The 23,893-nt window shown below is 40.5% G+C and overlaps 1 protein-coding gene across 3 annotated transcripts in view; it reads right to left on the bottom strand.

The window, feature by feature from the left end:
• PPEF1 (protein phosphatase with EF-hand domain 1) overlaps positions 1 to 23,893 on the bottom strand; it is a 108,802-nt gene that overhangs the window by 36,458 nt on the left and 48,451 nt on the right. For all 3 annotated transcript variants that reach the window (XM_058714002.1, XM_058714001.1, XM_058714003.1), the window contains 3 exons: positions 17,983 to 18,097; positions 14,159 to 14,205; positions 147 to 313 (listed from right to left, as the gene is read on the bottom strand). In XM_058714002.1, the coding sequence (XP_058569985.1) occupies positions 147 to 313; positions 14,159 to 14,205; positions 17,983 to 18,097 (329 nt within the window). The remainder of the gene's footprint in view (positions 1 to 146; positions 314 to 14,158; positions 14,206 to 17,982; positions 18,098 to 23,893) is intronic.

The following is a 23,893-nucleotide window of genomic DNA, read 5'->3' as shown; positions in this document are numbered from 1 at the left end:
TAAATAGAGGTAAGAATTGAGGTCTCCCTTGAGACTCCCCTCATCCCTACTTCTCTACACTCACCTCTAACTCTCTGCAAGGAACTGAACATGGCACGATTTTTCAGAATGGGAAACAACAGAGGAAATCTAAAGGCCTAAGTTACCTCAGATTCATCATAAAATCTTCATGGTTCCCTCTGTTCAAGTGCAGGTCATTGGGGTAGACAAGAAAACTCACAAACAGGATCATTAGGATCTCTATGGAATTTCTTCCTCGATCTACAAAATCCCCATTAAAAATATATGAGTTGCTCCCTGAGGGGAGACCATTCTGTGGAAGGAGGAGAGGGGGAAAAACAAGCAGTTAAAAGAATGTACTTTTAAAGTAAGGCTTTGTACCTAACGTCCCTGTGAATATGGAGAAAAGAGGCTGAGTTAGTTCCTCCACTGGGGAAAATCTGCTACCTTGAGCTAGTTTCACTCTTCCAGGGCAGGCCTCTCCTACAAGGGACCTGGGAAGTGACGCATTAGCTTGAGACAGGAAGATTCCAGGCGTGGGGGTGGGGGATGGTGATTGCTCTTTCTACGCACTACCTACTATGAGTTTTCTCTGAAAGGAGCTGATTTTTGTCCTATCGAAAATGGCTACTCCCATCTCTTCTTTCTCCCTTGAAAAGAGAGAAACTTCCACCCAAGGAAGAGCACCGAACCGAGAGCCCAGTCTTTCACTGTAAGAGGCCCTATGTTTCACTTCGTATGGCCTTGAATCCCTCAATTTGCAAAAAGGGGATGACACTATACCCACCCCCTTCCCCAGATCGAATGAGACAATGGATATGAAAATACTCGGTATGGATATGAAATGGATATGAAAATACTCTTGCTCATGAGCAAGGCTGATAGATCACCAGAACACTCTGATATAATCACGCCGGGTGTTGAGAGCTGGCAGATACTGTGACCGCTCCCCGACCAGGCTTTAATTATTCTGATTATCACTCCTGGACATGAGATAATACTTTTAAACACAGCGTTGGTACAAAAAAGAACGGGGATCAGGACAAAGGTCTGGTCTTTATAATAGTTCAAATGTTCAAAAAATACATGACAAAGAGAAAAATGTAAGTACTTATCTACCCAAATGTACGTCCCCCTTCAGAAAAGTCACCTTCAGGAAATAATGTACATATTCTAGTTACATTAATCTTTTTCCAACTATTTTCAGAGTCCCCTTTTTTAGATTTCAAACTACAAAAGAAATCTTATTACTTTATAGTCACCGTCCGAGGATTTATATACATTTCCTGTTGTTCATATCAATATAATAGAAGTAGTTGAAAAAAATACAAGACAGGCTACAATATATGACTTACAATATAGGATTCCAAAAACCATCATGCAATGTCACATGTTCCGAAGAGAAATGGAAACAAACAAGCAAGCAAGCAATAGTATAGTACCCTGGGCCAGAAATAAGAAGACTTATTTGCTAGTCCAACTTCATTATTTAATCTTTGAGCAACAGTTTCCTCATCTGTAAAATGGGGACGATAACTTCCATGCCTAACCATACAGGGCTACTTTGGAACTCAAATGAGGCTGTGTGTGTACAACTGCAGGAAAACCACAGAGTACCGTACAAATGAAAAGATTCATTTTATTCCGACCTCCACGTTATTTCTAATTTTAAGGTCCCGTTATTTTACATTTTCTAATATACTAATTCACATAACTTTATCACGGTAGGCTTAAACAGTATGAGCCAGCTGCAAAAATATAGGTTCCTGCTTTTCAAAACTCAAAGAAAAATGGAAGGATTCTGCAGCTCTGATACTCTTCCTTCCCCAGCCTTCACCTGGTGGGGATGAGTAAGCCAGAGGAATCTGAGGGCTGTTAGAGGCTATAGGCTCTCTTGGGATTCCAGGCCTGGAGGGGGCTAGAGGAGCAGCAGAGAGCCCTGGCATGGAGGAACTGGGCCTGAGGGGACCTGTGCACCCCTTGATTAAGGGGAGGCCCTGACTCAGAGCATGGGGGAGGGGGAGCTGGATCTTACTAGAAGAAAGTATAGGGAAGTTCTTCCCTATTTCTGAAGCTAAAAGAAAACTAACACTTGCATTTAGGGATACCTAGGAACATAAAGACTTCCTCTCACACTCTTGATGCAGGAGTAGCAACTATTGTGCCTACAACTACAGAGAGGCCTTCTATTCTAAGCAGAGAATAGAAAATGAAAATAACCTAGGGGCGCCTGGGTGGCTCAGTCTGTTGAGCCTCCAGCTCAGGTCATGATCTCACGGTTTGTGAGTTCGAGCCCCACATGGGGCTCTGTGCTGACAGCTCAGAGCCTGGAGCCTGTTTCGGATTCTGTGTCTCCCTCTTTCTCTGCTCCTCCCCCGCTCATGCTCACTCTCTCTCTCTCTCTCTCTCTCTCTCAAAAATAAATAAACATTAAAAAAATTTTTTTTAAAGAAAATGAAAATAACCTAGTACTTAAGGGGATCTAGTAACCGGAGAAAAGCAGACCAATCAGATCTGCTAAAGTTCTATCCCCTAATAAGCTAGAATTGTTGAAGGAGACAGAGGACAATTTTATTTAAAAAAAAAAAAATAATAAGAGGACCACAAAATAAAGAACAAAAAGGTAATAATTCTTAGCATTTAAAATGTGCTATTCAGATTTAAAATATCAATATATTAGAGCTAATTAAAAGAAATAATGATTGGAAAATACATTATTGACCTGAAAGAACAGATGAAAAATCTCTTACACAGATTAAAAAGCAAAATGATGGAAACTGTAAGGAATGAGTAAGAAATTAGAGTTCAGAGCCAAGAGAACTAATATGCCAGTAATAATTCCAGAATCAAGAAAGAGGAACAGATGGAGAAGAGGCAAAAATTACATAAATAAGAGAGGGAGACTTCTATGGTTAAAAAGAGACTTCATCCGGAAGTTTGAAAGCGCTCACGAATCCTATGCACAACTGATGAGGGAAAAATATCCCTATTACCGGGTAAAAATCTTAGAAGCTGCTAGACAAAAAGAGCAAGTTACAAAGGGAACAGAATCATCCTGGCATTAGACTTCTCACATGCAGCAGTGGGAGGTAGAAGATGATGGAACAAATCTACAAACTAAAGAGGGAAAAGGACTATGAAGCAAGAATTCTATATTGGCCAGGACAGCATTAACTTCCTAGGGTGATAGAAAATATTTGCAGGGGCGCCTGGGTGGCGCAGTCGGTTAAGCGTCCGACTTCAGCCAGGTCACGATCTCGCGGTCCGTGAGTTCGAGCCCCGCGTCAGGCTCTGGGCTGATGGCTCGGAGCCTGGAGCCTGTTTCCGATTCTGTGTCTCCCTCTCTCTCTGCCCCTCCCCCGTTCATGCTCTGTCTCTCTCTGTCCCAAAAATAAATAAAAAAAAAAAAAAAAAAAAAAAAAAAAAAAAAACGTTGAAAAAAAAGAAAATATTTGCAGATGTGTAAAGGGTCAAATATCAGCAGCAACATCATCGGGGTGGAAGAAAGACATATGTGAGTATGTAGTGATCTAATACCGCGAAAACAATGAACATGTATTGATTGTGTGTCATGTGCCGTACACAATTTTAGATGCTAGAAACACAGAGGTAAATAATACAAAGTCCCTGCATTCCATGAGCTTGCATTCAGAGAATATAGCACCCACATGCCCCACAGAGGAAAACACTCAAGAAAATATCCTAACCAAATAACAGCACAGTACAAAAAAAAAAAAAAAAAAAAAAAAGTTCTCAAGCCAGGGAAAGACCCAAGAAGAAAGAATATAGATGTGAACAACAAACCTTTCAATATAAATCAACAGTGATAATGTGGAACTTGCATTTAAGTACTAAGCAAGGATTCTGGAAATAAAAGAGACATACTATGAAGAAAAGCCTAATAATGGTCAAGAACTAAAAATATGGCATGAGCAGTAACCAGAATTTGCAGGGGAGCTCCACAAATCTCATCCCAATGGGGGACATACATGGAAAGTGTGACAATAAATACATTTATCTTGCTGGAGGAGAGGGAGTATAATGGTGAAAGAAGAAAGTTATAGCTATTTGAGAAATATATACACATACATTATTTATCAGAAATGTCAAGAATGGGAAAATAACTACTAATGAATGAAAAGCACAGTAAAAATGTCAAAGAAAACAATAATAAAGAAAACTTTACCAGAACAGCAAAAAGAAAAGGGAGAGGATGAAGCAAAGTGAAGTAAATAGTAAACAAAGAAGAAAATTTTTCAAAAACATCTGCTGTTATACTAAATGTGAATGGGTTAAATTCTTCCATTAAAATATCAAGATTACCAGACTATATTAAAATACAAAACTCTGATATATACAGTTTGAGAGAAAAACACATCAAAAATAGATAAAGGAAGCTTGAAAACAAGGTAAATACAACAAATAGAAAACAAAAATGTAAATATTGATACTAGACAAAGTGAAATTTAAGATTAACAGTGCTAATAAACACGGTCACAAAACAACAATATATAATAGAAGGCACTTATAAAGAAGGTACAATTCATGAACTTGTATTCAATAAACAAAAGAACACATTTTTCCTTCATATATTTAACTATTATAGATGCAAGAAGAAACTGTTTAAAAATACAAACACAGTAAATTATTCAGATTGAATTATTGGTTTAAAATAACGTCTACAAAGTCTTGACACGCCCTTTAAAAGATGAAACCTAACTTCCCTCTTCTTGAATGTGGGTTGGATTTAGTGATTTGCTTCTATGAATTGAAAAAAAGAAAAGAAGCAGGATTGATGGTGTGCAGCTTTGGAGACTAGGCCATAAAAGACACTACAGCTTCCTTCCTGCTGTCTCTTTTGCATCACACACTCTAGGAAAAGTCAGATACTATGCCATGAGAACACTCAGATACCCTGTGGAAAGGCACATGTGGCTCTTTTGCCCATAGCCAGTGAGGAGCTGAAAGGCTGTGCCTGTAGCCATGTGAGTTAGCAATCTTGGAAATGGGTCCTTGAGCCCCAGTCAACCTTTCAGATGACTTCAGCTCTAACCAATAGCTTGCCACCGCATGAGAGACCCTAAGCCAGAACCATTCAGCTAAGCTGCACTCAAATTTCTGACCCACAGAAACTGTGCAATACTAAATGTTTATAGTTTTAATGAACTAAGTATTGGGGTAGCTTGCTACACAGCAATATATAATATACACATTTAGACAGATACAGTAGAAGCTGAATATGTGGGGAAATTAAATATTTAGGGGTACCTGGGTGGCTCAGTTGGTTAAGCATCAGACTTCGGCTCACGTCATGATCTCATGGTTCGTGAGTTCAAGCCCCACATGGGGCTCTCTGCTGTCAGCTCGGAGCCTGCTTTGGATCCTCTGTCCCCCTTCTCCTTGCCCCTCCCCCCACTCACAGGCTCACTTTCTCTCTCTCAATAAACATTTTTAAAAATTGAATATTTGATCAATGAACTTAATTTAATAAATGGATATATGAAGAACTTTACATCCTACAAATGGAGAGTATAATTAATTCTTCATATGTCTAAGGACACTTTATGACAATTAATCATGTACATGATTTCAAAGAAATCCTGAATAAGTTCAAAATAATAAACATGTCACAGGATATATTCTCATGTCATAATCCAATAAAATTTGAAATAAATAATAAAAATATGATTCCAAGAATTCTAGCTCCTTTAATTAAGACGCTTGGAAATTAAAAAGTGTAGTGTTAATAAGCATTAGATTAAAGAGAAAATTAAAAGCAAACTTACAAGTTCAATCGAAGACTCAATTAAAACTAACATTAGAAAAGATGTGTAACCTGAAATGCCTTCATTATTAAAGAGGATGGCACATGAAAGACTATTCATCTCAGGAAATTAGAAAAGGAACAATAAAATCAATCAAATAAAGATAAAAGCTAAAATTAATGAAATAGAAAACAAACAAAAAAGAAAAAAATGCATAAAGCCAAAGGATGATTCTTTGAAAGACCAATAATATTGATACTCATCATGAGCCTGACAGAGGATGAGTGAAAAAAGAGAGAATTACAAAATATGAAAGATGAAAGAGTAGAAAAAAGACATAAAGACAGAGAAGTAGATAAAAGAAGTACATATATGTAAACAAGATGATGCCGACATCTATGATGTACTTTTACAGTCTAGAGAAATGGGAGATTTCTCTGAAAATAAGGAACTGTCAGAAATGATTCAAAAGAAGTAAAAAACTTGAACAGTGCATCTCCTTGTGGCTTTCTAGCAGAGCTGTATCTCCATTTTCTGTTCTTTTTTCTTTTTAATGTTTATTTTTGAAGGACAGACCAGGAGTGAGTGGGGGGGGGGGTGGGCAGAGAGAGAGGGAGACACAGAATCCGAAGCAGGCTCCAGGCTCTGAGCTGTCAGCACAGAGCCCGACGCGGGGCTCGAACCCATGGACTGGGAGATCATGACCTGAGCCAAAGTGGGACACCCAACTGACTGAGCACCCCAGGCGCCCCAGCTCTATCTCCGTTTTCAAGAGCAAATGGTTTTAATGTTATTTAAACCGATGATTCATTCCCATCCTTGAGTGCACACTGAATTCACTTGAGGGATTTTTAAAAGTCCCCGGGTGGGGGCGCCCAGCTGGCTCAGTCAGAGGAGCGTGGGACTCTTGATCTTGGGTTGTGGGTTGGAGCACCATGTTGGGTATAGAGATTAGAGATTACTTAAATAAATAAGACTTTTAAAAAAAAGGTTTTTTTAAGTCCCCAAGTGTCTATCAGAGTCTGAGAGTAGGACTCACATTCAGTACTTTTTTTTCCAATTCCCTTCGGTGACTACAATGTCAAGTTTGAGAACCAGGGCCTTTAATTATTCCAAACCACAGAAAAAGATGAAAATCTTTTCAATTCACTTCATGAAACCAACATAACCTTAATACCAAAATATGAGAAAAGCATTTAGTGGTCTAAAATTATATTTATTTATATTTTTAATTTTTTAGTTTTGTTTAGAGAGACCACAAGCACATGTGCACATGCACATGCATGAGTGGGGGAGGGGCAGAGAGAGCGGGAGAGAGAGAATCTTAAGTTCCATGCTCAGTGCAGAGCCCGATGCAGGGCTCGATCCCACGACCCTGGGATCATGACCTGAGCTGAAATCAAGAGTCAGATGCTCACCTGACTGAGCCACCCAGGTGCCCCTAAAATCACATTGATTGTATCTGGATAATAAACATGTTTTCCACTAGGATGACAAACTTTCTTGCATTAGAAACTTCTCATCTCCAGTTAGGCCAAACTTTGTAGGTATTTCACCTCTACTATGAGCAAAGAATAAACAATTCCTTTAGCCAAACCTAATTTTAAGCCCCAAATAGTAATGGTCACCTAGGTCATCCACCTTATACAGCACCGTTGACACCCAGTGAGTTTTAACCTTCTCAAAAAATTACACATGTTGTCAAAAGGCTAAGATTTGTGATAATGAAGTTCCTTCAATAGAATATGTCAGAGTCTCTGAAAGTGACTCTAAAAGGCGTCTTCAATGTATACTGAACTCCTGTACATGTTAAGCCCCTCAGAACAGACACTTCAAAAACGGCAAGGTTTATTTGAAGGTATAAGATCTGTCCTACTGGACAGTATTAGTCCTTCAGTATTAGTCATATTACTTTATACATATGAGTTCAAATACATTTTTGTCTTAGAACAGCAAGGAAATTAAAAACCAATGCGAAGATGAGGAGCTAAGTGTCCCTGTACGTAAACTCTCTAGGATGTCTGGGCTTCCGACTACTGAGATTTGTCCTGTTTTCCTTCAAAGAAGCAAAAACTGCTGCCGTAACCCATCCTTCACTCAGTTCCGGTAAACCAAACTCTCTGGCTTATTCTGTAGCTAATATACAACAAATCGTCTATGGCATGGAAACGAAGTTGACAGATACAGAAAACCCAGGGCAACTACAAACCCTGAACAGCATTCAGATGACCCGGAGGGGAAACACTAGCAGACCACAGGTAATTAACTGGAATGGAGACAAAGACAAGATGTTTCCCTATATTCTCACCCATTTCCTCCTGAAGCATTTTATAATCAACATCTAGAAGTTATGCCTTTTTTTTTTTTTTTTTTTGCTCAAACAATAACCTCTGGACCTCAACTCCACATTATTTTAATTGTTATTTCTTTTGCCAACCCTGTCTTAGAGATCTGTTCTTCTGATTGCAACACACTGCCTTCATCTCAAAAGAAAGGGAATTGACTACTGTGTAGTATGAAGCGTATCAGTGAGAGAGAAAAAAGAAAATATTTAATGACCTTCTCGAGTGGAAAATCATGGGCACGGGGAGTGGAGAATGGTAGGGAAGAGAGAACGAAAAGGAAAACAAGGTGGCATGGACAGCATCAGTGTGACATCCACAGGGTTAAGAGTTAATTCGCTTCTCTCTGTCCATGAACGTCTCTTTTTCAGCTTCAGGAGGTCTCCACTCACAGCATCAATTTAGCAAACTAATTTGCCAATACTTGATCTAAAATTCCGAGCTTTCCATTCAGTGAGGAAAAGTCTTGTAATTTTAGCAAGGCTAATTAAGGCTCTGAATGAAGTATTTCAAATCGGTCACTCTAATTAAGCAAAAGTGGCTGATTAAAATTCACCTTTTCAGAAAATAAAATCTAAAAATAAACCTAACTAATGCTATGTAAATTGCTTCACTTGATGATATTTGAAGCCATATAATGTTGAGATGCCCTTTTAGCAAAGGTCTGTTACAATGTGGTATCCAGAGGAAAGAATTCTTTTTAAACCCGGATAGGATTGCAGCGGAAAATGTCTAGCTTAGTCTTAAGGTGCTCCATGGCAAAATTTTTAAGGACAACCGAATATGAAAGAAACCCAAATCTCAAAACCAATAATCGAAAGCAATCACTGTATGAATCCCATCGGAGGAGGTGACATTCAAGACAGTCCGTTCAAGGAACTTCAGTAATTTAGTAAGTGCCTAAATCCCAGTCACTAATACATCCCACCCTGAACTGTCCTGTCTTTTCATTAGTTGACCTTCACCACTAAACTGTAAGGTCTCTGGGGCTAAAAACTGCACCGTAATCAGACTACACTGCCAACCCTTAGCAGAGTACTTCATTCATACCCGGTGTTTAATAAATACACGTGAAAGGAATAGACTGCATATTTGTCTTTGTGTCTTCTCAGTTTTTATATAGTGCCTTGAACACTGCAAGGATCAGACAAAAGTTTATTAAATGAATAAATTAGCGGATAGGCTCGCTTTCGTGTAGGATTGGTTATAACGATACAAGTCTTGAACCAAACCAACCACTTGGATGAAAAGAGTGACATAGCAAGGCACCTCAGGGATCCCACACTGTATGGTATGCCTTTGGTTGGCCTTGGGCCAGCCCTGGCCTGCAGCCTACTCACCCTAAACCACACGAAAGAGCCGACAAGGAAGAAATTGCCTAGCAAGACGTCAACTGAAAGATGAATAACAATTTTGCCTTCATTCAAAGCCTGGGGGTTTCCCGGTTTCTCTTTGGGGCTGACTGAGAGGAATCGGAGCATAATATAAACTGTAGTGATTTATAGCTCCAAAAATCTCCAACGGGAGTATTTTGCCAAACTATCCTCTGCGATTCAAGTTCAATCAAAATCTGAACAAAATACATTTGGATAAATCAAATAATCCATAAGTTGCTAATTTTAATAAATTAATTAAACCATAAATTAAACAGGGATCAGTTAAAGCACGGTCACTAGCTGCTTCTAAATAGAAGAGAGAGCGAGCCCATGGCTTACACCGAGGTGACTCAGTCCTGCGCGCTCCTATGAATGAACCGGAGGAAAGCATCACGCGCAGGGCATTACACGTAACCAGGAATCAAAACCACATTGTTGATGCTGTGAATATTGCAGTCAGCATCGGCCACCATCACCGAAACTCTACCATTGCCTGAAGCAATCGAGAGATTGCTCAGGTCAGAGTTAACACCAGCTGTAATCCCTGCGCAGCCACCCTTGTATCTGAGGCCACCAGGGAAACCCACCCCCCACCTCCCCTTCTCTCGCCTTATTTGTAAGATGTTCTTTCTTGCCTCCTCATCTCTTTCCGGGCGCATTACGCTTCTCTCAACTAATCTTCCTTTATTTTGTTTTCACGTTCTTTCATCCTCCGATACCTAAGACCCCATAGTGATACTCACTCATACCGTAAGCATTGCTGAGATGAATTTTCCAGATCACTGAAGCTTACTCCTTTAAAAACTAAAATGCGTTTTTAAATTACTTTAACCATTTTAACTGAGGGTTTGCAAAGTGTGCCGTCTGTTCTCTTTACTTCTTTTTTTTTTTTTAATTTTTTTTTAATGTTTATTTTTTTTTGAGACAGAGAGAGACAGAGCATGAATGGGGGAGGGTCAGAGAGAGCGGGAGACACAGAATCCGAAACGGGCTCCAGGCTCTGAGCTGTCAGCACAGAGCCCGACGCGGGGCTCGAACTCACGGACCGCGACATCGTGACCTGAGCCGAAGTCGGACGCTTAACCGACTGAGCCACCCAGGCGCCCCTGTTCTCTGTACTTCTTAACAGAGCACACGCCGGAGCCCCTCGACACTTTCTTGACCATGCAGGCTTGTCGATCTAAGCAGCCCCTCAGGTCCTGCTGAAAAGGATGGAACTCTCTTCCCTGCATATATTTCCGACCTTGTGCTAACAGTTCTAGATCTCCTGTGCCATTTAGGAGCTCTGCTTTTCATTGTTGTCCTTGTTTCTCACTTCTGCCTTTCCCCTCCCCCTCCCTAATTGGCCATGGGGTGGGAAGCCACACAGGCCAACTTGGACCAAGAAGGTGTCAGGATGTGAGTGATATACATTCATAGGTCTTTGAGTGAGGGCCCGGGGCCCGTCCGCTCAGGAAAGTTCACTGGCTTTGTGACAGCGACTTCAACAGCTCAGAGACCCTTTTTCCTTCATTGTGGGGCCGGGACCATAGGAGTGTTAAGTAAAGGTAAGTCAAGGACACGGGAGCTCGTCCTCCGGATAGGCCGGGCGGCACCGTCATCTGTATTCGGGTAGAAACACCGTTTCCCCGTAGTCTGTGTGCCTGGTTGCAGACTGTACTCCACCCCTGCGAGCCTACCCTCAGTCCTCATTAAAACTTCGGACAAAAAATGAGACAGAAACAGGGAAAATGCTGACTTTCGCGAGTGACAGCACCCTGTGAAGGAGCTTCCTCAGACATCTCTGTGTGGCTGCCCTTTCATCTCCCAGCCTGCAACTCGGGACGCCCACCAGGCCCTTCTCGACACCATTAACCACGGCACCTTTTCAAGCTTCTTAGAGTGGAACCTTGCTGTCCTCAGTGGCCCTTCCCTCAGTTTTCCCTCTCACACCAGGCAATCTCCAGGTCCTCGTGTGCATGGTTTATCCCACATTCAAGGTGCATTGTGGCTGCTTCTCGCTCACGCTTAATGAGATTCAAATTCATGGCTCCTGCAGGCTTCTGTTTTCCAAACATCCCTCTCACCTCCCTCTACCCAAATCCCTCTCAAGTTAGACCGCCCTACTCTTTTCACTGCTGGGCTCTCAGTCTGCACTTCTGGAACGCTCTCATTGGTTAACTCTCAAAATACTTCTTGCTTTCATGTGAATGCTATATTTTCACCTTCGGTTCTTTTTATGGTACTTCTTGCCTCCCACCTCCTCCTGTTCAGTCTTTACGTTAGCACTTTCCAGTTTCCTATGTTCCATACCGCTCTGCTGAGAGAATTAAAGAAACCCGTGGCAATTCTCTCCTTTCTCATCTGTCTACGCCAGAGTCCGTGCCCTGATCACACCTTAACATCTTCAACTACCTCTCAAGAAATTTGCTTTTCTAACTGCCTCAGAAGTCCTTTTTCTCTTTTACTTTACTCAACTGTTTTCCCTTTTATATATCTCCCCAAACCTCTAAAAACACGATCGCTAGATTTTCTCTTGTGGTTGTGTCCCATATCCTCCCGCCCCCTCTTCCTTCCTTCGACCGTCACTGTCAGCAATAGCAGGACTGAACCTCCGAACATTTTATATGGTGCCGCGTATGGAGTTAAACGGACCTCATTCCCCAAACTGTGCAACTCCTTGGGGTCCTCTCACGAGTCCACTCTCCCTCCGCTGCCGCAGAGTTCCAATATGGCCCATAGAATCCCCGTTTCATGGTAGATAAACTCTCCTCTGCCTTCAACTCATTCGGGAAGACCGCCCTCTGGAAATCTGGGCCTCCCTTAAGGACGCTGCTGGACTCCTGACTCATGCAGCCCTCTGGAAGGAAAGGACTCATTCCTCCACAGGATGGATACCTCAGGGTCAGGAGCTGGGGAGGGTTCACGTGCTCCTCAGAGGCACTACAAGACCAACACTTTGCCAGCCTCAGGTAAAAGCCTCTCCTCCTTTCTAGCCCATGACCTCTGACTGGCCTTCCTTGCCCACTCCTCACCTCACAGTCCTGTGGTCAGCTCATTTAACCCACCTGCTTTCCATTTCCACATCCTCGACCTCCTCATCTCCAATATTCTCTTTCTCGCACTTCGGCCGGCCGCATTCGGGACTCCACCTTGAACGTGCTCATCCCCTAGGACTATTCCTCATATAACTTCCCACCCTTCCTGCTTCCCAAGGCCCTTGCCCCCATCAGTCTGCTCCCTCAGAAAGCATGCCAATCCTGTAGTCCACCCATCTGTCCCGGTTGGCTGGCCCATCCTGACTCCTCTTCCTTCCCTGCCCAGCTTGGGTTCTGTCACTGATCTCGGGAATTGCTCTTTAACCGGCACCCTCACCTCCCTACCAGAAAAACGTCGGGTGGACTTCCTGACGCCAACCTAAGTTCCTGGGCAGCTTCCTACTTCCTCTGCTCCCACCCTCCAGCTATCAGGCTCTAGATCCTTGCTTAGGCCTCCTGCAGTCTCAGCTGAATCTTCTCCTAAGAGCAGCTCCATTCATCCACTCCTGGTTTGGCCCTCTCCATTCCCTTCTAAGCCTCCACTCCAAATGAATGAAATATAAAAAAAAAAAAAAAAAACCCTTGCATCTCTATCATAATTCATTACTTTAAAACATGCTTTTGAATATCTGTTATTCTATCCACAAGACAACTTTTGTGGGGTGGCAGCTCAAGGATATTACAGCCCCCCCCCAAAAAAAAATTGAGTTTCACAGAGGCTACGTGGCTTACTTAAGCTCTCACGGTATCCAAAGAGTAGAAATGATTGGCCTTCATAATAATCAAAATATATTTTCTTTCAACCATCTGAGACACCTATGCTGTGCCCAGTTATTCCACACACTAGTTGTGGGGACTGACACATTGATCAAAAAGAGAGATAAAGGGGAGCGCCTGGGTGGCTCCGTGAGTCAGGCATCCGACTTTTGATTTCAGCTCAGGTCATGATCTCACAGTTCATGAGTTCGAGCCCCATGTCAGGCTCTGTGCTGGTGGTGCGGACTCTGCTTGGGATTCTCTCTCTCCGCCCCCCCCCCCCAAATAAATGAACAAACAAAAAGAGAGATAAAGAGATGACGGCGGAGGTCACCTCAAGATCACTTTTCTTCACGCAGTTGTCCCAGAAGCAAATATTCAGGTTTGTTATTGCTGGCTCAGAGAGAGAAGTGAATCCGATCGAAGAGATGCAGAGAAATTCCATGCCAGCCAAGCTGCTCTCTGCCCTCTGTGTAGGCCCCACAACCCAACCCCAACAAATGAACAGTAGTCACAGCGCTGGAAAAGCAACTGAGCTCAGCAATGGTGAATCAGTGCGCAAAACGGATTGCTCCTCTCCGCATCCTCTGCCATCTAGACATTTCTGATGTCATAAAGACCACAAACACAATCAGGTGCAAATCGTAATGGATATACAGATAATAGTACTATTGAACAAAGACCCAGGTTAATTTTTTTAATGACATTTGTATGAAATACGCGTTAAAAAGCCAAAAGATATCCCTCTACAAATATTTCGGCTTCTTCAATGAAAAAAAAACAAACAAACCGTTACATACATCTGAATCTATCCATATCCCTAGTAAAACTAACACTGTTATCTGCCCTGGGACTCTCCTCCCCCAGCAAAAATGCAACCATTTAGCCAAATAATTATTTACCTTATAGAAGATCAAAAGAAGGTCATCCAGTTTCCCATGCAAATCACCTGCAGTGCAAATGAAAAATCACTCTTCAGTAGGAAACAAGAAAACGCCCATTTGGTTACAGAATTTTTAAACAGAAATACTGCTGATATACTCCAAGCATTCTCAGGGCACTGGGGTTTTCCCCATGATGGTATTAATGCAACAATTTGTTTTTATAGCTCTCTTTTTGTCCCCTTTCCTCTGGGAGACAGCATCTGATATTACAATTACCTGTTCACTCCTACCATTTATGCGGCGCTTAGCTCACTCTGTGCCAAGCACTGCATTAAGGGTTTACGTGAATTATCCTGTTCAATCCTCATAACCACTCTATGAGATGGGTATTGTTTTCACCATTCCTAGGTTATAAAGGAGGCTCAGAGTAGTTACCCAGTGCAAAATTACCCAGCTACCAAAGATCAGAGCTGGAATTCAAACCCAACTTTACTCAAAACTCAAGCTCTTCCCGATTCTTCTGTATTGTTCATACTGTAATCTCTAGGAGAGCAGCGATAGTATATATCAGTCAGCATTAAATCCCCAATGCCTCTCATAGTATCTGGTGTATAATAGGCACTCAATAAATACATTTCATTGGTAAATGTACAGTTTTTTAAAGCCATGTATTAAAGAATATGCTCGAGCAATAGCATCTAAAATTTAAAACTTGTGACTTGTGGGGCGCCTGGGGGGCTCAGTTGGTTGAGCGTCCGAGTCTTGATCTTGGCTCAGGTCGTGATCCCAGGGTCATTAGATCGAGCCCCACATCAGGCTCTGTACTGAGCATGGAGCCTAAGATTCTCTCTCTCCCTGTGCCACTCTCTCCCACTTGTGCTCTCTCTCTCTCTCTCTCTCTCTCTCAAATTAAAAAAAAAAAATTGTGAGTTGACATCCTTTTGATGAGACAGTTACAGGAAATAGAAATGAAAGCATGGCTTTATAAAACTCAGCTAACTAAAGGACACCACATGAATATGTGCAGATATTAATTAAAAATTAAGAGTGAATACGTGAATATTCAAAAGCCCTATTTGGATAATTACTTCTAGGTAAAAGATCTGTCTTTCATAAGCTCTGATCATAAATTTTTATTCTTTGCATCCAACTTGATTACCAAATAGAATCTAATATAGAAATACCTTTCCTCAGGTTGCTTAAAATCCTACAACCAAAATTAGCCAAATATATGCAATGGAAGACTCCAATTATGAGAATAATTAAAATCCTGTGTCACCAGCACTTATTTATAAAATGACTATAATATTGAGAGCATATTAATGCTACTGCATACTTAAATCTCACTGCTTTCATATGATCTTATTCCAATTCCAAGGAAATAAAAGTGGAAGGACTTTTTACTTATCAATTAAATATATTTTAAAAATCATTTTATTTTCCTAATTTTCTTTACGGGGACTTGCCCCTCAAAGATTTGAGCAGACAGAATTATCACAGCTGGCATGATAAAAAATGAACTGGTTTCAGCATATTAGGAATTGAGGCTACAAAAATATTTTTAACTTCTAGTTGGACAGCAATAAATAAAATATGAGGTATCACGGAAAGACAGCCACAGAGAGCAACTTCCACCGCAAAGAAAAACATGAGTGCAGAATTGGTTATCTTTATAGCATGACTATAGACTAAAACACCTTCTATATTGCACGTGTATTGAGAACAATGAAGCGTGTTGAGATGTTCGTGTAAATAAATGCATCTGGACACTAAAATAATGGTAAAATTTCATCACACTTTCTCTCCCTTTCCTAGTACCGTCTTCAACAGAAGTTTTTGAAAAGACAGCCCCAGTTTTGAGTTTTGAATGATGACCAAATTTATCTAAGTTCAATAGGGCTCTAAGGACCGAAAATAATAAATCCTATGCTAAGGTGCTCCCTCCAGCAGTGGTGCTACATGGAAAAACGTCTGGAAACAAATGCCCAAGACGTGGAGATCTTTAAGTGAATAAACTGTCCAATCAATCCATTCCCTAGTCTTTGTCTCCTGATGGAAAATGAACCATCAGAGAGATGTGTGATAGGAGATATGGGGCTGCCTCTAACCTGGGATGCAGAGGACCTGATTTTTTATTCTGACTCTGCCACTAACTAGCTGAGTGAGCTTGCGGGTGGTGGGGGAGAGTCCCCACATAGAAATTCAGGGAAAGAGGGGCGCCTGGCTGGCTTGGTCCGTGTAGCATGGGACTCTTGATCTCGGGGTTGTAAGTTTGAGCCCCATGCTGGGTGTAAAGATTCCTTAAAAATAAAATCTTTACAAGAGAAGAAAGAAAGAAAGAAAGAAAGAAAGAAAGAAAGAAAGAAAGAAAGAAAGAAAGAAGAAAGAAAGAAAAAAGAAAGAAGAAAGAAAGAAGGAAGGAAGGAAGAAAGAAAGAAGAAAGAAGAAAGAAAGAAAAAGAAAGAAAGAAAAAAAGAAAGAAAGAAAGAAAGAAAGAAAGAAAGAAGGAAGGAAGGAAGGAAGAAAGAAAGAAAGAAAGAAAGAAGAAAGAAAGAAAGAAAAAGAAAGAAAGAAAAAAGAAAGAAATGCAAGGAAGGCGATACACTTTCCTCTCTGCACCTCAATTTCATCCATAAGAACAAGTGATAGACTAGTCTCAGTAAGAACCATTCAGTTCTTACACTGTGGGATTCCAGGACTCCCTTGCCTTCTAATTAATTCACGTCTTCTAGATCCTTTTACCCAAAGATAAATTTGCAGTGGCAACTGGGGGTATACTGGAAACACGTGGGAGCAGATCTCATGTTCTGTTAAGCTTATTCCATACACTGTGGTAGCATATACAGCCCCGGCCCCACAAGCTTCATGGGTCGGCACGGCTTCCTGAGCTGCGTGGCCTCAGATTCTTAATCTCTGTGAAAAATCAGAGCCGGTGAGGCTTTGAATAAAAGGCGCCCACTGCTGAGACGCATCGTCTGTTAGGCAGAGATGCGTTGGCCTCATCAGGTTCGAACTGCATCATTAAAGATGCTTCAGAAGCCCGAGTCAGGTCGCTCTCACCACCGTCAGATGCTAGAAATGGAAATGGTTTCCCTCGATTGTCAAATCCGCTTCTACCTGACACGGTAAAAGAAACACAGGCTACACTTTGATTTGGAAAGTAACAATCACTGCTTTGTAACCTAAAGGCCTAATTAGAAGTTAAGGGAACTGCTGTTCCTTCCACGCACCCCATTCTCAAACAGTTGCAAGCCTGCTGAGCACCAACTGTGTTGAATTTCAATGTGTACTGTTTCTTGAAGCAATATCCTGCCAGGCTGGCCTATATGATAACAAAATCTCCAGCCTTGTTATTTAGAAGAACAAGGAACAGATTTCTAGGACATTCCCACTCTTCTGAAAGCTGCAGAGACCAGTTGGAAAAATCTAAAACAGCAGCCAAGGGCAGAGAAGAGTTGCACCTCCACCCTGCCTGGGGCTTTTCGCCTCCCAGCCTAAGCGGCACAGAGTGGCCCACCTAGGAAAAGTAATATGGAACAAAGATAATGAGAGCTAGACGGAGGGCAAGGAAGGCTTATTCCACCCATGGGTGGTTTTCCGTATTAAAATGCTGCCTGCCTTTATAAAAAGCCCTGAGTTCTTTAATTTCTCACATAATTAATTCCTGCCAGCTGGTATGCAAAACAAAGACAAGACGGGGAACAGTATTATCATGATAGATCACTCTATATTAACACTTTTCCCTTAATACAGTCCAATTTACACGGTTTTCGAGTTAAGCAAATGATGCAGAACCAAGGCGCTCCTAAATATTAATTTGGCAGCTCTGCCCTGAAACTTACCACAGATTGTTATCTCTTTGGAAGGAGAGGTTTTTACATGAGTGAAGTTCGGCATTTGCTTCAGGACTTTCTTGGTTTCAAATAGCACCTCTAAGACGTAACGAGCATGAAGTATCTGTGAGGGTGAGGCAGAGGAAAAATATATAATGAACTAGCAAGAAAAGCATGACTACGTAGAAAGCTATAAAGGTGGAGCATATGAGCACATTTTTGGAAGCTATATTGCAGGATAATCTCTAAATTATTCTCAAAAAGGGGCGCCTGGGTGGCTCAGTCGGTTAAGCGTCCGACTTCGGCTCAAGTCATGACCTCGCGGTTCATGAGTTCGAGCCCCGAATCGGGCTCGGCGCTGACAGCTCGGAGCCTGGAGCCTGCTTCAGATTCTGTCTCCCTCCCTCTCTGCCCCTTCCCTGCTCATGCTCTGTCTCTCTCTGTCTCAAAAATAAACATTAAAAAAATTTAAAAAAAAAATTATTCTCAAAAAGATTATTCTAGCACTGTGTCTGGCATATAATAAGCCCTCACTAGATATCTGCAAATTGAATGAATGAATGGCTCCTAGGACATTTATACTTTCATGGGTTTTTTTTAATGTTTTTATTTATTTTTGAGAGAGAGAGAGAGAGAGAGAGCGAGAACACGTGCAAGCAGGAGAGGGACAGAGAGAGAGGGGAACAGAGGATCCAAAGAGGGCTCTGAGCTGACACCAGTGAGCCTGATGCGGGGTTTCAAGCCACGAACCACGAGATCATGACCTGAGCTGAAGTCTGATGCTCAACTGACAGAGCCACCCGGACGCCCCTACTTTCATGTTCTTAACTGACATCACCCATTCACAGAACATCTGTGATTATTCTTGGTCCTTAGGGCCCAAGAGAAGTGAAAGGGAAGAAAAAAGAGTCCCTTGCCCCGGGGAAACATGCAGACAAAAATGAATAAATAACAGAGAAGGAGGGAAAGGAGAGAGAAAGAGAGAGAGTGTGTGCAAGATGGGCCGCTTTGCATTTGTTTGGGACATCCTGCCACCTGGGATGGCAACCTGGTGGCGGCGCTGGGTTCCCAGATCTCACAAGGCAGCCAGAGCAGCCCCAAGAAACCCCTGAGCCAAGAATCCCAGGTGTGGCCCAATGTTGGGTACACAGACGTGAGAGTTTACAGAACAGCAAGTGCATTTATATACTAGTCTAAATACAAAACATATTCCAAACCCAAATAAACCATTTGGATTATCTCCTATTATGACTGTTCATCCAATTGCTCTCCTCCAATTACAGTGCTGATGACATCATTGTTTTGGACAGATTTACTCCGCTTTCTCCACTGGGCTTTTTTTTTTTTTTTTTTCATATGAAATTTATTGTCAAAGTGGTTTCCATACAACATCCACTGGGCTTTTTTTTGTTTGTTTTAAATCGAGTATGTTATACTCTCTCTTTTTTTTTTTTAATTATAAAATATTCCAAATACATAATCCCCAAAGTAACATAGCCGATACAAACTGAACAGATGCTAACACCACTTCATGGGAAAGGACTGTTTGTCCGGCTTGAAATGGGGCTAGCTGAAATTGACATGCGCTGTGAGTACAAAATACACACTGGATTTCAAAGACTTATAAGAAAAAAAAAAGTAAAATGTCTCCTTAACAACTTTTAACATGAGTACATATTAAAATGATAATAATTCCATATGTTGGATTAAATAAATTTTGAAAATTTTTTTCACTTATTTTACATTTTTAAGCTTATTTTGTAATTTTTTTATTAAAATTTTTTAAAAGCTTTTTTATTTTTGAGAGAGAGAGAGAGAGAGCGCAAGCGTGAGTGAGGCAGGGGCAGACAGAGAGGGAGACCCAGAATCCGAAGCAGGCTCCAGGCTCCGAGCCGTCAGCACAGAGCCCGATGTGGAGCTCGAACCCACAAGCTGTGAGATCATGACCTGAGCCAAACTCAGACGCTTAACCGACCAAACCACCCGGGCACCCCTATGAAGTTCATTTTTAAAAATAATCTCTACACCCAGTATGTTTTTACTTTTTTAATGTGACTACTGGAACATTTTAAATTATGTATGTGGCTCACATTATATTTCTCCTGGACAGCACTGGTTTAGATTATTAAAGGCTGAGAGAGGGGTCATATCTACATATTGTTCGGATACTGCTTTGGATATGGGATTCAGAACAGATGGAATCCTTTATTCCCTTGGAACAATCTGGCTCAGTGCCTTAAAATTTCTATTTGCAGAGCTATTAAAATACTAAAACTATTTTCTAACCCAGATCCCCAAAACATGACTTAACTCTGGACAATTTTGATGATCAAATATATTTTTTAAGGACAGGGATCAGGATTTTAGGCAATGTGAGAATCAGGAGGAGAGAGAAATTCGCCCTGGATGGAGATTAGTGGAGAGACCTATATTTCCTGGCTCTTCAAGACCTAATGAACTGCTATAGATCTTCTCCACAAAAGCATTCGAAATCCATTCAATCCACAACTTGAGTCAAATCTTGAATGTCAACTTTCCTTTAGCCACATTTTAAGGAAATTTTGAGGAACAGGCAAAACACCTTAAACCAATGACTTATTTCAGTTTGCACATTTAGTCTATTGATTCCCAACGTTGCACTTAACTTGTCACTGCAGATTTTCTGGTCTATTTGCAGCATTAATCAGAGTAAGCGCTGTCTGAAAAGGCAGTTTTGTTTTGTTTAGTGAAAAAACATTGAGAATATGCTACGACAGAAAGATCCTAATATTAAAATAGTTTTTCTGGGGCCTTTAAAAAAAAAAAAAAAAAACTTTTTTTTTTTTTTTACCTTTTTTATTAGTAGTTTTTTTGTTGTTGTTTGTTTGTTTTAAGTAATCTCAACACCCAACCTGGAACTCAAATTCACAACCCCGAGATCAAGAGTCACACACTCTATGGACTGAGCCAGCCAGGGGCCCCTGGGTCCATTTTCAACTGGCTAACATCACTTGTCTAATATCAGTACTTGCTTACAATGCTGTCTTTCAGTAACATTATAATTGTGTTTACAATTATATACATTGTAAACACAATTATAATGTTACAATATTAAATACTCAAAAGAGTTAACTTACATGTTGGTTTCCACATTTACAAAGATAGAGTAAACAGCAACTTAAAATATTCATATTCTTTTAGAGATATTGAAGTAGGAAAATATTACTTTTAAAGGATATTTATTTTTATGAAATAGTAAGTTTTCAAATGAAAAAAGTTCAATTTTTTAGTTGAAATAAAAAGTTAAATAGTAAAAAGGAGTATAACTGAAAAGCAATTTTCCTTCTTCCATGGACCAGTCCCTAAAAACAGCCTATGTTAAGAGTGTCTTGAATATCTTTCCAGAACATAGTCTACGTGTTTGCAGGCAGATAAAAATTAATATAACCAGATATGAGTAGGCAATATTAATATATGTTATGATATATTCTTTTCTATAAATGTATAATCCCTCAAATAAAACGTGGGGTATATTCACACAAAGGAATGTTATTCAACTGAAAATAGGAATAAGAAACTGACGCATGCTAAAACATGGATGTACCTTGAAACCATTTTGCCAAGCGGAAGCCATATACAAAAGGCCACATGTTATATGATTCCATTCGTATGAGATGTCCAGATTAGGCAAATTTGTAGAGACAGAAGGTAAATTAGTGGTTACCAGGGGCTAGGGAGAAGAGGGAATGGGAAGTGACTGCTTGATGGGTACAGGGTTTTGTTTTGGGGTGATGAAATGTTCTGGAACTAGGTGGTGGTAATGGCTGCACAACATGTTGAATAAACTAAAAACTGCTAAATTGCACACTTAAAAATAGTTAAAATGGTCTATCTTATGTTATGTGAATTTTATCTTAATTTTTAAAAGTATATATATATTTACAAATGGGAGCACACTGTACTTTACCTTGAAACTTTGATTCTTCCCTTAACAACATAATTTTTTCATTTTTATAAAGTCAGAATTATTGATCTTTTCTGTTATAGATCCTTGGATTTTTGTCACATCTTTTATCTCCTTGAACATATTAAGCATATTTATTTTCAACTCTGAGTCCAATAATGCCATTACCAAAATATTGGTCCTTTTCCATCGTTTGTTGTTTGCCTCCGTTTTCTGTCATGAATCTCGTATCCCCCTATGCCTTGTGGGCATATTTGTATAAAGTTAATATTTGTATAAAGTTCTGGACATTGTACATGAAAACTTGAAGAAATAATTTGAGGCCAACTTTCTTCTAGAGAGGATTTACTTCTTCTTTTGGCAGGTGGCTAGGAACACCAGCTATCTAGGATAATCTCAATTCAACTTCAGGAATTAGATGATTCAAAGTTTTGCTTCAATCCCTATACAGTCAGTCTACTTCTAGTTCACCCTTACTCCTGGGGTATGACCGCAGGGTCCTAACCTAAGAAATGAGGGTTTGGGGGTAATGTCAGAGAAACTAATTGAATAGGTAGCTCCCAGGTCCTATCCCTCCATAGAAACACTGAAAACTCAAGCCAAAAAACTGTCAGAATCAACCTGCACAGAACTTTGGTTAACAAAGTTTACAGCAGCCCGACAAATCAAAACGAATCAAAAAGAAGGCAACTTAAAAAAGGCAGTGCAAGCAGGAAGTAAAGGCTAAAACAGGTTTGTAAACAGTCTAGCTAAGTAGTGAAGGAGTGTACCAACACAGAGGCCATCTTGCCTCTCTCTCTCTTTCTCTCTCTCTCTCTCTCGTTCTATCTCTGGTGCCTGGTGTTCAAGGAAATCTCTGTCAACACAAGCTGAAAACAAAATAAAAGAACACCCCACTCAACAAGAGCAGGCTACACATTTTTTAACAAGAGCACATGGAACATTCTCTAGGATAGGCCAGATGTTAGGCTGCAAAACAAGTCTCGATAAATTTAAAAAGATTGGGATCATGTAAAATATCTTCTCTGAACACAATGGAATAAAACTTGAAATCGGTAACAGAAATAAAACTGAAAAATTCACAAATACGCGTAGAAATTAAACAACATACTCTTTTTTTAATGTTTATTTATTTCTTTTCGAGAGAGAGAGAGCAGGGGAGGGGCAGAGAGAGAGAATCCCAAGTAGGGCCCATGCTGTCAGCGCAGAGCCTGATGCAGGGCTCGGTCTCACAAACCATGAAACTATGACCTGAGCTGAAATCAAGAGTTGGACGCTTAACCAACTGAGCCAGCCAGGTGCCCCTAAACAACATACTCAGTCGATGGGTCAAAGAAGAAATCATAAAGGATATGAGAAACCACTTTGAGATGAACAGAAATGAAAACGCAACACACCAAAATGTATGGGATGGCAGCAAAAGCAATGCTCAGAGAGAAATTTACATTAAAAAAAAGAAAGTTCTCAAATGAAAAGCCTAACTTGACACTAAGGAACTAGAAAAAGAAGAATAAACTAAACCAAAAGCTAGCAGACGAAGAAAATAAGGATTAGAGTTCAGATAAATGAAATAAATAACAGGAAAACAATAGAGAGAATCAACAAAACTCAAAGTTGGTTCTTTGAAAATATCAACAAAATTGACAAACCTTCAGCTGGAACGACAAAGAAAAACAAAGAGAGGAAATGCAAATAACTATAATCAGACATGAAAGTGAGGACGTTACCACCAACCTTAAAGAAACAAAAAGAACGATAAGAGGATATTATGAATAGTTATACACTACCAAATTAGATAAATTAGATGAAATGGACAAATTCCTGGAAACACACAAATTCCCAAAACTGATTCAAGAAGAAATAGAAAATCTGAGCAGATCTAGGACAAGTAGAGATTGAATCAGCGATCAAACATCCTAGCAAAGAAAAGTCCAAGGGCAGCTTCACTGGTAAACTCTACTGAACATTTAAAGCTTT

This window comes from Neofelis nebulosa, chromosome X, assembly GCF_028018385.1.
Source record: "Neofelis nebulosa isolate mNeoNeb1 chromosome X, mNeoNeb1.pri, whole genome shotgun sequence".
Classification (NCBI taxonomy): domain Eukaryota; kingdom Metazoa; phylum Chordata; class Mammalia; order Carnivora; family Felidae; genus Neofelis; species Neofelis nebulosa.
The sequence above is the reverse complement of the archived record's forward strand: the minus strand, read 5'-3'. Positions and strand labels throughout refer to the sequence as shown.